This window comes from Sarcophilus harrisii, chromosome 1, assembly GCF_902635505.1.
Source record: "Sarcophilus harrisii chromosome 1, mSarHar1.11, whole genome shotgun sequence".
Classification (NCBI taxonomy): domain Eukaryota; kingdom Metazoa; phylum Chordata; class Mammalia; order Dasyuromorphia; family Dasyuridae; genus Sarcophilus; species Sarcophilus harrisii.
In genome coordinates this window covers 18,910,007-18,925,050 of record NC_045426.1, presented here as the reverse complement: position 1 = coordinate 18,925,050, position 15,044 = coordinate 18,910,007, and the positions used below count along the sequence as shown (strand labels likewise).

Genomic DNA, 15,044 nt, shown 5'->3' with positions numbered 1-15,044 from the left:
CGGATTCAAACCCTGCCCACCTCATCACCTGTGTGAGCTTCTCCTCTGGAAATCAGACTTGCAATCTGTTAATGGACTTGAGGTCCCAATGGCCCTTCAAGCTCTACCGCATGGGGCTTAACTGGGCCCAGGAACCAGGTTGTTAAGGAATTTTGCTAACTGGAGTCCTGGGCATTTTATTTCCTGCACTTAAAAGCCCGTTTCCAAGAAGGGAGATTGCGTGTTTCACACCACGTGGCCAAAGGGGCCCGTGCCCCCCGAGAAGGTACGAGATAGACGGCTTGTTCAGGTCGCTGCAAACTCTGGATCTGCGAATCCTTAAAAGAAAACCAAAGAAATCAGCCCTCCGATGAGTGGGCACAAAATACAGTCCTCACATCTAGAGGAAAAAGGAATTCAGACCAATTCCCAGGTATCCTTGAGGACTGGGCTACAGCAGTGTCAGAGGACCTGCATTCAAATGCTCCCTCCTATGATTCCTAGCTTTAGGACATTGGAGAAGTAGGTTCCCTGGACCCGTTTCCTCATCTGTAAAATGGAAGATTATTCATTCCAACCCCGTACCTCTGACTCCATGACAGGAGGGAACACAGACACTGTGTTAAGATCTATCCCCCTCACCACGATGCAGGGGGTCTGGGGAAGCGAGCACAGAGTGGCTAAAAGCTGCATGAGCCGGGCAGAGGCTGAGCAAGCAGAAATGGGCCCAATTCCTCGTGCAGGCTTTTAAAACCTTCATGCCTCTCCCCATCTTTCCAGCCTTCTCTCACCTTCCTTCCCACACCCACATATGTCTGGCTCCAGCGCCAACGGCCTCCTTGCTGACCCTCAAACGGGGCGCTCCGTCTCCTGCTTGCCCACCCTGGAATTCTCTCCCTCCTCATCTCCAGTTCTTGGAGCTTCCCTTGAGTCCCAGCCAACATCCCACCTTTTACCAAAGCCTCTGCCAATCGTCCTCCCTCTGTTGGCCCTATTTAGCCCCTATTTATTCCCTATTAATATTCCCTATTTAGCCCCTAAATAGCTTGTCTGTACCTAGCACGTGGTCTCCCCCATTAGGCCCCATGCCCCTTTGAGGATGGGTTCTGCCTTTTGCCTTTCTTTGGAGCTCCAGCACTGTGCACAGCTCCTAGTACAGAGTAAGTACTTAATAAAATCTCTGCTGACTTAATTTAATTTTCCCTGAAGGAAAGTTTACTTATAGAGATATAAGAACTGAATTTACTAAGTTCACCATGAACTGACTAAGAGGCCACCGTGGGATCAATTTTGCCCTCGAGTTAACAGATCAAAAAAAAATACTCCCACCCAGCGGGGTATTAAAGAGTCCACTTTTCCCCATAAAAGTTCAGAAACGTAACTCATCCTTGCTTCTTGTCCACTAGCTAAGGCAGCGGCCCCCAACACACCATCCCTGTTAATATTTAAAGAGAACAGGAAAAGCTGGGGGTGAAGTCATTTCTGGCCCAGGGATCAGCTAGTGGCAGCTGTCAACAAAGATTCCCCTGAAAGTCCATTCCATCTCACTCCCCTCCCATCCAAACCATTCCAATTTAAGATCCCACAATTAGAGAGAAAAGGAATCAGCAGACTCCAATGGCCTTTTTAAAGGGGGATGGGGAGAAGGGGGCCAACTTCCCTGCCTACCTTGGGTTCATTGACACTCACAAGTGACCTTTAACTTCAAGTTCTCAAGTTACATCGTATTGAGAGTAAGGAAATAAGGATTCGTTATGTCCAGAACTAGAAAAAGGACTCCAGTTCAAGATTTTGGAGTATAGAGACTTAACAAAGATAGAAGAAAGGTTGGCTTGAGGTACCATTTTTCATCTCATCTTAAACCAAGTTTGCATGTGTAAGAATATCAAAAGGAAACATTGGAAAGAGCTCTGGAGTGAAGGAGCTCGAGTTCAAATTCAACTTCTGATATTTGCTGCCAATTTGAGCTTGAATAAATCACAATTTCTCTGAGCCTCAGTTTCCTCATCTGAACAGCCTCTAATGTACTTTCTTCGAATGCTAGATCTAGGATTCTGTGTGAGTTCTTAGTTTTTTTGTGCCTCAAGTTTCTTCATCTGTAAAATGAAGCACCTAGATCCAGCTCTAGATTTATGGACCCATGAATCACCTCTGGCTGAGCCACATTCAAAAAGGCTGCCAAAGCATCTCTGCCTCAGATAACTGAGGAACTGAACAGGCCTCCTGCCTCCATTTCCCCATAGGATGGCGGAGAGATGACCTTGAAGGCCCCTTCCAGCTAGCTCTAGGACTCTAATTAATTGACTTTCTTCTTACTTAGGGCTTGTGCTACTTCACAAAAGCCATAAAATCTGTCCCAAGATTTCACTCTGAATGGGGGAGATAAAGCTTTGAATTAAAAAAAAAAAAAAAGGGGGGGGGGGGGATTTGGGGAAGGAGCTATATATTAAACCATGGACTTTGTGCAAGACCAAATTTAAAATCTCTGTCCCTGATCTCAGGGAAGGTAGATTTCTGCAGAAAAATGCCAGCCTAGAAAGGGCTAAAAACACCACTCTGAGTGGAGGACCCTGAATGGCTCTGGAGTCAGAGGCTTCTCTGTTATGACCTTGACCAAAGTCATAACCTCCCTGTGTCTCCATTTCCTCTTCAGGAAAATCAAAGAGGTGGCCCAGGACAGCTTTTGAGATCTCTTGTGACCCTGGTATCCTGGGAAGGAAGGAGGAACGGCATCTAAGGAGTCAGTTCCCGGGCGGGTTGGGTATTTAGGGGAAGCACTAAATGAAAGGAGAAAAGCGGGTATTCTGGCAATGCCATTATTTCTTTTTTTCGTCTTTTTCTAGAATTAAATCAATCCAGAAGTATTTATGAAACCAAAGCCAGGCCCGGGTGATAGGACAGCAAGAAGAAAACAATCTCTGCTGTAAGACTTTACAATGTATCGGAGGAGACAACTCCTACTTAGAAATGTATACAAAATAAATCCTTGAGAAGTAGGAAACAGTCATTTCTTCTAATCGGATACAGAAAAATCCTGGCTTCCAAAAGGACATCAAGCAGAGGGCTGACCACCTAGACGCCCCCCACACACCTCCCCACAATTCAATTCCACCCTTTCCCCACATGTTCCTGACCAAAATCCGGGCGACTACCTCCCTTTGTGGCCGCAGAGCTTGCCGTGGAATGGCGAGAAGGCAAGAGGCCTGCAATTGATTAAGGGAATGTGTTAGAAGCCAGCTCGAGACTCTCAGGAAAAATAGAAGATATCATATAGTTCAATATTTCTCCTGGCACAGAGCCAAGGTCTTACTCAGCTTGAAACAAGCAGGATTTAAATCACTCCAAGATTCTAGTCCATCCAGCAGAGATCAGCTCACACCTAACTTTTCACAGCTTTAATCAGTAAGAAAACATTGTTTTTCCTCGAACCCAAATGGTTTTCACACTAGTAGCTAAACTTGGGGGTTACTGGGAGAAGTTTGGCAGGTACCCCTCCTATGTAAGGTCAGCTTCGAGACCCCCTTGTGGAGAAGACATTTGTGGACTGAATTCTCCTGATCCAAACCAGAGCTAGTTATAAATTAGAACTTTTTAATGAAAAAGACTCTCCCATCAGAAGGGACCTCCACATCTATCCCCTAACTTTGTTATGTCTGGCTTCCTGGAACATTCTCCTGAAGTCAACAGGATTGCAGAGTCATGTCTGACTCTTCATGACTCCATTGGAGCTTGTTTTTTTATTTTGGGGTTTTTTTTGCAAAAAAAAAAAAAAAAAAAAAACTGAGGCAAGCAGGATTAAGTGACTTGCCCAGAGCCACAGAGTTGTGATTGAGGCTGGATTTGAACTCATGAAGATGAGTCATCCTAATATCAAGCCCAGTGATGGTCCAGGCACTATGCTAAACGATGGGGACACAAAAAGAAGCTGCCTTCAAGCAGCTCACAATTTCATGGGGATCCAATGTCTGAACCACTTCTTTGAACAATATTTTTAAAGCATAAAGTACCTAAGATTATAAAAAAAAAAATTATATTGAAACACAATTATCAAAATATATTTTAAGAAGAGACTCCCCCACACACACACTCATTAAGAATCCATGATCTAGTCCAATAATAAACTCTACAACATACCTATAGGATCAGTCTAGGGCAAGTAGGTGTTGTAGTAGATGGAGTACAGGACCTAAAGTCAAGAAGACCAGAGGTGAAATTCTGCCTCACTCACTAACTGTTTAACTCTGGGCAAGTCTTTTAACCCTGTCTGCCTCAGTTTCCTCATTTGTAAAATGAGCCAGAGAAGGAAATGGCAAAGCATTCCTGTATCTCTGCAAGAACATCTCAAGTGGGGGCACAAAGAGTCATATATGCCTGAAAAAAATAAATAAATAAGGGGCAACTATATGGCACAGTAGATAGAGCACTGGCCCTGAAGTCAGGAGGACCTGAGTTCAAATGTTCAAATTTGACCTCAGATACTTAACACTTCCTAGCTGTGTCAAGTCATTTAAGCCCAAATGCCTCAGGGGGAAAAAAAAAAAGTTCATTCTACTTTGGACAGTTAAATAAGGATAGTTGAAAAGTTTGTTCCTCACATCACATCTGTCTTTTTTCCCCTGGGATATCTACATGTTACTCCTAGTTTTGATCCTTCTCCTAAGCTCTTCAAATATTTGCAGATAGCTACCATGTCCTCCCTAAATTTCTCTTCCACAGGTCAAACACCCCTGTTTTTTCAATGGAGCTTCCCATAGTATGAGGTAATCAAATCAATTGGTCAATCAGTCAATAAGCATTCATGAAGCCCCTATTCCATGCCTGGCACTGTACTTGGCAATGGAATCATCAAAAAAAAAAAAAAAAAAAAAAAAGTAGAGGAGGGACAGATTTATGGGGTAGAGTGTGGTGGATTCCAATTCCAACTCTGACATAGTCCACTCTGTGTGACTCTGGGCCGCTAACTCCATGTCTCCAGGCCTCAAAATGCCCTTTCAGGCACTGTCATGTTTTAAGATTATTGGCAGCAGACTATGCAAAAGTGTATTAAGGTCTAGGAAAAATGCACAGGCCGAGATTCAGACAGCTTTCTCTTCTTTAAAAAGAGAAAGTTGGCTGGGCTAGACCACAGATCTCGAACTCACAGAGAAATAGGAGGTGCTATTCTCAACATGAAGATCCCTGTGGATCTTTATGCATATTGACTAAGTTTTAAAATGTAATGCGATCTGGTTTATTATATGTTTATTTCTTTTGTCAAATATTTCTCAATTACATTTTAATCTGGCTCGGGCCAAACTGGAGGGGGTTGTGAGCCACGTGGGGAAGAGGAATACATGTTTAACTGTGCTGGACCAGAAGACTCGGAAAGCAGCTCTAGCGTGACCTTAACTGATAAAGTAAGTAGTAGGGTCAGGACTCGATCTGGATCCTCTGGATCCTCTGGCCCAAATGCTATCTACTTTCCTCTATCTCATGTCCTTGGTTTACTCTGGTATTAAAAGTATACGACCATTTACTTGTAGCTTTTTATTAGCCATTAAAATTAAGGTTCATAGATGTTTAAGTTCTAAGTGAGAACCGCTTACGTTGAATGAAAATGGAAAGAAACAGTCCTTCAGAAATGGTTCATGATGAGATAAGTTAGGGTGATTCATAGCAGGCTGAACAAACTAAGACTGTTGGATGGATGTCAGTCAGCCTCAGCAGCGGGGACAGAGGGTCAGAACTCAGTTATCAAATGGGCACTTGCCATAAAATTGGCAGAGAGAACTAATGAGCTCGAAGTCAGAATCAAAATCCCAAGATGCACAGACAGGGAAGCAAAATGGGGCCCTAAATCAGCAAAGATTTATGTCTAGATATCACTCGGGCTAAAAGCAATTCAATTCCAGGAGGACAGACTGGAGGAGACGTGGCTAAGTGGCGGCTAATGTGACAAAGGGTTAACTTGATGACAAGCTCACAGACTTCAGTAGAACAATAATAATAGCAGTTGGCAGCGGCAGCTGGCATTTATATAATAAATATATCTTAATGTGATTTTAAATAGAAAAAAATTATATAATAAATATATATAACGATGCTTCAAGATTTGCAAAGCACTTCACAAATATCTTCTCATTTGCCCCTCACAACAGGCACAGGTGAGTAGTATTATTATCACCATTTTACAGAACAGAAGGGGAAACCCAGGGTCACATGGCTAGCTGGTATCTAAGGCAAGATTCAAACTCAAGTATTCCTCGCTTTAAGCCCTGCACATTATCCACTCTACCACCAGAAATCACAGTTCTGATTCCCCCAAAAATTAATATTAAATGTATAAAAAATCTGTAGATGAGATTTTTTTTTAAATTTTAATGTTTTAAAAAAATTTGTTTATAACAATATATACAGTAAGAACTAGCCAAAGGAATTGAGGTTATTAAGCTTAGAACAATGGATGATGGATAGGATGTGATAGCTGTCCTAACTCCTTAGTCTAATGTTCCAATCCTCCCATTATCTGGTTTCAACCAAGCCTTCCAGCTTCATCTCCTATCCTTCCCCTTCATTTACAGTACATTCCAAGCAAACAGACTGCTCCAGTAAATAGCCTCCGGATTCCCAGTCTTTGCTCCCATCATGCATCACTGTCAGGCCTTGGCCCATCTCCTCTCATCTTTACCTCTAGCAAACTTTGGAATCCCTCAAGGCCCAGTCACCTCACTGATGAAAGTCTGCTGGCCCCTCCATGCCCCGGACCTGCCCAGCCAAGGCCTAAGGTGATTGCCTGGCTCAGAATGCCCCTAACGTTTTGTTTATACCTCTTAAAAACTTAATCTATTCTCCATTTGTTATTTGGCACAAGTTATAACTATCTCCCCAATAAACTTCCTGAGAGCAGAGAAAGTATTCTTATTTTTGTAAAGCCTTGTATCACCTGGCACATAGTAGGCCATTTGTTGCTACGAATATTTCTTGGTTTAAATTTAAGGACCAACATATTGTCAAATGAATAATGCTATAACAGGTCATACATATATATAAAATATGAAGACAATAGAAGACTATCACAGGAGGGAGGCTGATTATTACAAGGTGAGGTTATCTTAGAAGATAATAATAATAGCTAGCATGTATATAGCACTTTAAGATTATAAAGTGCTTTACAAATATTATCTCATTTGAGTCTCACAACAATCCTATGAGGTAGAAGCTATTATTAGCCCCATTCTACAATTAAGGAAACTGCCCAGAGCCACACAGTTAATAAGAGTCCCTAAGGCTGGATTTGAATTCAGATCTTCCAGATTTCAAGTTGATCCTATCACTTAGGTGCCTCTGGGTATTTGCTAGATGACCCAAGAAAGATGGCCAGAATTTCCACACTTTGGGGAGGTTACTAGGAAGGGACTAGGAGAGATAATAGGTACAATCTACAGTAGGGAGATGTCAGAGGGTTGTATCCAGCTCTTTAGAGTTAATTTGACTCTACTTACCTAAAGGAGTCTAATGATCTTTAAGACTCAAGGGAAAAGAAAAGATAAAATACTCAAATATTTTTCCCGAACCAAATCAAAAGCCAGAGTGTAGTAAATTTCAGGGAAACCAACTAGATGTTCTTCCTGCCAATCTATCGATATATAATTAAGAAACCTCAAACAACAACAAAAAAAGGATCAAATTATGCTTTTCTATCTAGGAATCCCAATTCTCCTAAAAATATCATCCAAAATATTCAAAAGCTGTTTTATTGGAAATTATGAAAAATAAGAGTCTCTGGGAAAACCCCTGAATAAACTATGGTATGGAAATGCAGTGGAATATTATGACAATGTAAAACTGATCAGTAAGAAGAAATTTTTTAAAAGAAGTTTGAGGGAGTTTTGTGGAACTTTGAAAGAGACACCTTTAGAATCCCACAGAGGACTCCTTACAGAAACCTAAGACAATATTTTTACTTAGTAAGATGTGTTATAATATTAATTGAACTAACTACTCACTTAAGACAGTGAGCTTTGTATCTAAGTGTACTACAACAGTAAGTGCTTAATAAGTGCTGCTTTTCCCCACATTTATTCACTGAGTTGCAGCAGAGGTAAAAAGAAAAATTCTTCCTGCCCTGGAGGAGCTTCCACTCCACGTCAGAGAAGAGGAGCAGATAAGGGGACCACAGATAAGTAAATTAAGAACAAAGTAGGAATCCAGAAAAATCTCTGAAGTATATCTGTGGAGGACAAGGAAAGGGCACTTTCTGCTTAGGGGAGGTTGCACAAGGGGACCAGAAACAGAAATTAGGGTATGGTATCTTAGAAGAAATGGTTCATAGTTTAAGCCTTAAGGGATGAAAAAAAAAAAAAAATCAGAAGAAAAAATCAGGAGGAATAAAACATAAAATATAAGTAAGATTGTGAAAGCCTTGAATGCCAACCTCAAACAGTATTCATCTTAGAAGCCATAGGGATTCATGGAAGGCTTTAGAGCATAGTCAATCCCATGTTTTAGGGAGATTACTTTGGATGGACTTCGAGAAGAGTCTCTTAGGTTTTCCTTCTTTTAATCCAAGTGCTTCCAGCTCAAATCACTAGGATTTGAATTTGCTCTGAGTGTTAGATTTCTTTTTTTAACTTCAGTAAAAACAGAGAACTAGACATAAATCTGCTACTTTTGTTACTTGAGGAAAAATTAGTAAGCCCTTACTCTATATAATGGGCAGCAAGTCTGCTTAGAACAGGGAAGCTACGGAGAAACTGGGTTCAAATTCACTTGTTCGAGTGTTAAATAAGGAGGTTGGGCCAAACTTCTAAACCTTTGTTAAACAGGTGAAAACTCATGATCCTATCTACCACATGACCATCCTTTTGCTATCAGATGTATGAATGAAACAGAACCAAAGCAGTGCTGGGAAAAGGGATCATAAACAAAGACAATAGCCAACAGCTATCATTTATTATCATTTATATGGTGCTTTCAAGTTTGCAAAGCACTTAACAGAGCTGGTTAATGTGCTCTCAAGTCTGCGAAGCATTTAATGTAGCTGGTCCTTAAAACAGCCTGTAAATTGATGATATTTTGTCTCCATTTTGCAGAGGAGGAAACTGAGTCAAAGGGTCATCTAGCATTTATTAAACTCCTATAATGCCCCAGGCACTATGTGCTAAACCTGGCCTGAAAGTGATTAAATGGCTAGCCCAGGGTCACAGAACTAGGAAGTATCTAGGGCAGGATTTACTCTCATGTCTCTTCCCGACTCCAGGATCAGCACCCTATCTACTACCACCTACACCACAGATTGGCAGGAGAGCCCAATCTGGCACAGTTCAGCTTCTGACAATTTCTCTAAGTAGAGAGTCAGACATACACAGCTCTAATAATGAAAACAATATAGGTTTTTAACAACCATTCCCATCTTACAGTGCATCGGATTTCCGAATCCTCAAGAAATTCAGCAGTGGGGGAGTGCAAAAGGATTATTAATCCCATTTTACAGATGGAGGAAACAGACTCAGGCTGGCCAAAGGTCCCAGAGCTAACAGTGGATCCAAGTAGGCTCATGTTTTAGGAGGAGCCTTCTGTCCATTACAACACCAATCAAGCTCTATCCCAGACCAGGTCCCCAGACCACCTTATCCCAGCCACTCTTGGGGAACCCAAAGGCCATGAATCCAAGGAGTTATAGTGAGCATCTAGAACTTAAAGTTAGACGATACCAAGGGTGGGTCCTTTATCCACAGAAAATAACAATTTTGCAATTCAACACATTTTTAAGTACCCACCCCAGCTTCCAGACTTTTAACTGCAGGCTCACGGGGTTGTTTTTTTGTTTGTTTTGTTTTTTGGTTGTAGTTCCTTTAGGCCCCTGGAGTGACTTTGGGAGTTGTTAAAAAGGGAGAGGACCGCGAATTCCAGAGGTCCACACCTCTCCACCCAACAAATCTTAAAGCCGTACAGGACCCCAGGAAGGAAGATTTTGAAAAGTCAGAAGGCATTTCCCTCCCTTTCGCCCCAGGGGGTTATGGACTTTCTTTTCTAGCTCAACAGGGGTAATTCTGTGGTGAGTAAGAGGCCCAGGTGAGCTCAGCCAAGCCCGGGGACGGGGACAAGATTTCCAATAGTTCCAAAGCCCAGATGGCCATCTGGTTCCCTCCCCGCCCTCAGGGGTTAGTGGATCATCCCATCCCCACCCCTCCGCCGGCCCTCACCTGGGGAGAAATTCTCCCAGGAAAGGTCCAGGGGCCCAAACCCAGAGAAACGCAAGGGGCCCCGGGAAGTCTCCGAGAAGAAACTGAAGCTTTAACGGCTTAGATCAGAAAGATACCAAGTGCAGGAATAGGTGGACCCCGGCTGCTCCCCAGTACCCCGATGCCTTCTCCTAGGCAGAGACACGCCACCCAAGCCGGGGGCCAGGCCAGCGGGGCTATCCCCGAGGAAAACGGGTGTGGGCAGGTGCAGGGGGGCCCCAGACCCCCGAAAGACAGCACCCCTCCAGGAGGTACAAGATAATTGTTAGTCCTCTTCTCTGGAGCTGGTGACGTCGCCCACACTTCATGGAAATAATGCTGTGGCAATGCCCCCCGCCACCCCACGGTCTCACGCGGCAGCGAGAAGCCCAGCGGCTTCCTTCCGCCACCCACCACTCTTGGGTGTCTGGCATCCCGCACCCTCGAGCCACTCAATAAACACCCCTTCCCCGCCCCCGGCCCCTCTAGATCAAGGGAAGGAAACTAAGAGATGGGACCGTGATCTTCTCTCCTCCCTCCGGCAGAAGCCCTGGCTAGACTCCTCTCCCTCCCCCGCCCCAGTCCCCCAGAAAAAAGGGAGCTCAGGAAAAGGACACATGTTACACGCCCCCCATTCCCGGCAAGAAAGAACCCAGGACAGTGGTAAAGGCTAGAGTCCCTCCCCAAAGGAGTTCAGGAGGCTAGACCCACCCTCAAAAGAGAACACACACACACACACACACACACACACACACACACACACACGACTTCCAGGCAAGCACCCTCCACCCGGGGCGCGAAAACTACACGGGCTGGGGAGGACGGGGGAGCGCGAGAAGGGGAAGGGAAGGAGATGGGAGGGGGAGGGAGATCCCGGCAGAGAGGAAGGAAGGGGTGCCCCCCGCCTCGGCCGGCCCGCGGGTACTCCCTGCGCCCCGCCGCCGCGGCCCCCGGCCCGCTGACCTATGGACACGAGCTTGATGCTCTCCAGCTCCAGGAACTCGAGCGCCACGGACACGTTCTCCAGCTGCATCTGGCGGAAGGTAGGCCGCTGGTGGTACTTGCGGTACATGCGCTTCTGGCTGAGCACCTCGAGCAGCGCGATCAGCCGCAGCCCGTCGCTCAGGTCCGTCTGCAGGTTGCCGATGCGCTTGTTCACGCACTTGAGGTGCTCGTTGCACCAGCGCGTGAACGTGTTCTGCTGGATCTTCTTCCACGGCGCGTCCTCGGCCAGGTCCTTCTCCGTCACGGGCATCTCTGCGGGCGGGCGGGCGAGGCGATGCTGGTGCGGCGGCGGCGGCTGCTCAAGCTCGGGCTCCGCTCGGCTCCGGGGCTCCGCTCGGCTCGGCTCTCGGCGCTCTCTGCTGCCCCGCAGCCCCGGGCGTGCGCCCTGCCTGGCCCCGCGCCTGCGCCGGCCCTCCCCGGCTGCGAGCCTCGGCCCCTCCTCCTCCCCCTCCTCCCCCTCCTCCTCCCCCTCCTCCCTCCGCCTTTCCGGGCCTGTGCCGGGCTGGCCAGCCGTCTCCCTCTGCCGCCCAGGCCGGCTCACTGCTGCCTGCCGCGTCCGGCGCCGGGACTCCGACGCCCCGGCCCTCCCCGCCCCCCGCGAGCTACCTGGCGGCGTGGGGCTGGGCCCCTCCCCCGGCGGAGGCCAATCGGACCCCGGGCTCGCCACGCCTCCCACATGCCGGGCGCTGGGCACCGGGTGATCGGACGCCGGTGGCGGCAGGGGCGAGGCTCCCAGGTGAGCTGAGTCAGACTTGGCCGGGGCGGCCCGAGCTCGGAGCCTCGGACTTGGCCGGGCCCCGGACTTGGCCGGGCCCCGCAGCGCTCCTTAACCTCTGAGCTGCCTCCGGCCTCCGGCCTGCTCAGCCGCTAAGCAGCAATCCTCGCCTCTGCCAAGCGAAGTGAAGGCACGTACTCATTCAACAAGCATGTATTAAGCTCCTCCTGTGTGCCAGACCCCGTGCCAGAGGCTGTCGATTCACTCCATTTATTCCCCTATTCTGTGCCAGAGCCTGTGCCAAGGGCTACCGATTCACGCCGCTTATTTATTCAGCAAGCATTTATTAAGCACCTGCTGTATGAAGAGGCAGTGTGGCCTAGTGGGTTTAAGCCCTGCCTCTGACGCAGACTGGCCTCCTGACTAGGAGTGGGCTCCTTAATCTCTCTCAGTGCCCAGGAGCCGCTATAAAAATAACGCGCATTTATTGGGGGAATTTCCTCTCTAGGAAGTTCCCTCATCCCAAAGAAATCAGCGATCTAGTCCCTAATCTTGTTGCGGCCTAGGCTAGGAACCCTTCCTCCATATCGGAAGCTTCAATAAGCTTCTGTTCTGTACTCAATTCTAGTCTGGGTGCTGGACCTAAGAAGATCAAAAGCAGACCAGTCCCGGTCCAAAAGGGAGCTTACAGCCTTGCAAACGATTTAGAAGGGGGGTGGGAGAGGGATCGATTCCTCCTTGGATAAATTAAGATACTCGCTTACCAAGATTCAGTGACCCCTCTAAAGTCATCCCAGGAGAGGAATCTGGACGTTCCAAACTCAGCTGCCCATCCCCGTTACTCACAAAGGGCATTTCATCTACTGACTTGGTGCCTCAGTTTCCTCATCTGTAAAATGAAGCTGTTGGACTCATTGGCCTTTAAAGGCCCTTCTAAAGTCCAGCTATAAAAGGTCTTTCCAAACTTAACGTTCAACTTTCTCTTTCCAGAGTCAGCAGTGGTTTCCTGATTGCCACAGCCAGTGGCCTTTTCTCGGTCTTCAGCGTTCTGGAAGGCTTTGGAACCCCGATATTGTGGATCATCTTCTTCTCTCTCTCTGGGTTTTTAAGATTCTCTTCTGCTGAGTGAGATGAGCAGAACCAGAGAGCATTGTACATCTCAACAACTATCCTATATGATGATCAGTTCTGATGGACGGTGGTTCTCTTCAACAATGGGATGAAGCAAATCAGTTCCATTTGTTCAATGATGAAGAGAACCAGCTACACCCAGACAGAGAACTCTGGGAAATGAGTATGAACCACTACATAGCACTTCCACTCCCTCTGTTTTTGCCCGCTTGCTTTTGATTTCCTTCTCAGGTTATTTTTACCTTATGTCTAAGTCCGATTTTTCTTGTGCAGCAAAATAGCTGTTTGGACATGTATAAATATATTGTGTTTAACATATACTTTAACATGTTTAACATGTTTGGTCTACCTGCCATCTGGGGGTGGGGGGGAAGGAGGGGAAAAGTTGGAACAAAAGGTTTTACAAGGGTCAATGCTGAAAAATTACCCATGCATATGTTTTGTAAATAAAAAGCTATAATTAAAATTTTATTTTAAAAAGTAGTAATAAGAGAAAGAGGAGGAAGAAGAAGAAGAAGAAGGAAGAAGAAGAAAGAAGAAGGAAGAAGAAGAAGAAAGAAGAAGAAGGAAGAAGAAGAAAGAAGAAGAAGAAGGAAGAAGGAAGAAGAAGAAGGAAGAAGAAAGAAGAAGAAGAAGGAAGAAGAAGAAGAAAGAAGAAGAAGGAAAAGATTCTCCTCTTCCCTGCCTCTCCTCCTATTCTTCTGACAGCTCCTTTTCAGTTCCTTTACCTGGATGTTCATGAGGTGTGCTCACTAATGTTGGGTGTCCCCTAAGGCTCTGTCTTCTCTCCCTCTGTTGGCTCTGCAAGCTCATCAGCTCCCATGAATTCAATGATTATCTCTCTGTATATGTTTCTTAGATCTCTTTACCCAGCCTTCTCTTTTCTGATCACCCACAGTCTATTGGCCATCTTGAACTACCTGTCTTGTACACAGCTCAAACTCAACATTTCCAAATCAGAACTCTCTATTTCCCCCTCAGACTTCCTGCTAATTGTACGGTCGGCATCCTCTCAGTCACCCAGGCTCACAATCTTGGATTCACCCTCCATGCTTTACCCACCTATCCAACATGTTGCCATGTCTTTTTGTTTCTTTTTTCGCGATCTCTCTCTCATATGTACCTGTTTTCCCATTTCTATCACCCAGCCCGCATCCGGAGGCAGGCCCTTGTCACCTCATGTCCAGACCACTTCTGGTGGGTCTCCTTTCCTCAGATCTCTTCCCACTCTTAGTACCTCCTCCATACCCCTGCCAAAGTCAAGGCACAGGCCTCTGCTCAATAAACACCAGAGGTTCCCTATGACCTCCATCTTCAAAGAAAAAAGCCTGTTTGGTTTTTAAAGCCCCTTCAAACCTGGCCCCTTCCTGCCTTTCCAGTCTTTTTACCCTTTACTCCCTTCTGTATGTGCTACAAGCCAGCTACGGCGGCCTTCCCGACATGCAGCCCCCACCTTGTGCTTTTTCACATGCTCCCTGCTCCCCCTCCTCCCTCCCAGGCTCCCTTCCAGCCTAAACTTAAGCCCAGCTTCAGATCTTTCTCAATCCTCTCCCATCCACCAGGGCCGGGCCCACCCTGTAAGAACACGCCCTATTTACACGCTGTGCACAACTGTTTGCATCCTGCTCTGGTGTAGCCTCTGAGCTCCTCCAGGGCAGGGATTTTTGTCCCTCCATGGATCCTCAGTGTTTGGCTCAATGCCTGGCATATAGTAGGTGCTTAATAAAAGCATATGCTGCTGCTGCTGATGATGATGATGATGGTGGTGGTGGTGGTGGTGGTGGTGATGATGAGGATAATGGTGATGATGACGGTGATGACTTGTCTTGTTTCTCTGATCTGTCCTTTGGTATTTTGTGATGCTGACATATTACTTGGAGAATACTAGGCTTTCTCAATTGAATAAGAGCTGAACAAATTATATCACATGAATGTAATGAAATATTACTGCAGCATAAGAAATAATAATGTGAGGAATTTCGAGAAACATGGGAAGATTTATGGGAATTGAT

The 15,044-nt window shown here is 46.0% G+C and overlaps 1 protein-coding gene across 6 annotated transcripts in view; it reads right to left on the bottom strand.

The window, feature by feature from the left end:
* FLNB (filamin B) overlaps positions 1–11,586 on the bottom strand; it is a 131,020-nt gene extending 119,434 nt beyond the window's left edge. For 2 of the 6 annotated variants that reach the window (XM_031953181.1, XM_031953191.1), the window contains exon 1: positions 11,145–11,586. In XM_031953181.1, the coding sequence (XP_031809041.1) occupies positions 11,145–11,436 (292 nt within the window). In that variant the 5' untranslated portion in view covers positions 11,437–11,586. The remainder of the gene's footprint in view (positions 1–11,144) is intronic. The other 4 variants (XM_031953198.1, XM_031953219.1, XM_031953204.1 and 1 more) reach the window with 2 other exon arrangements.
* Positions 11,587–15,044: the final 3,458 nt, after the last annotated feature.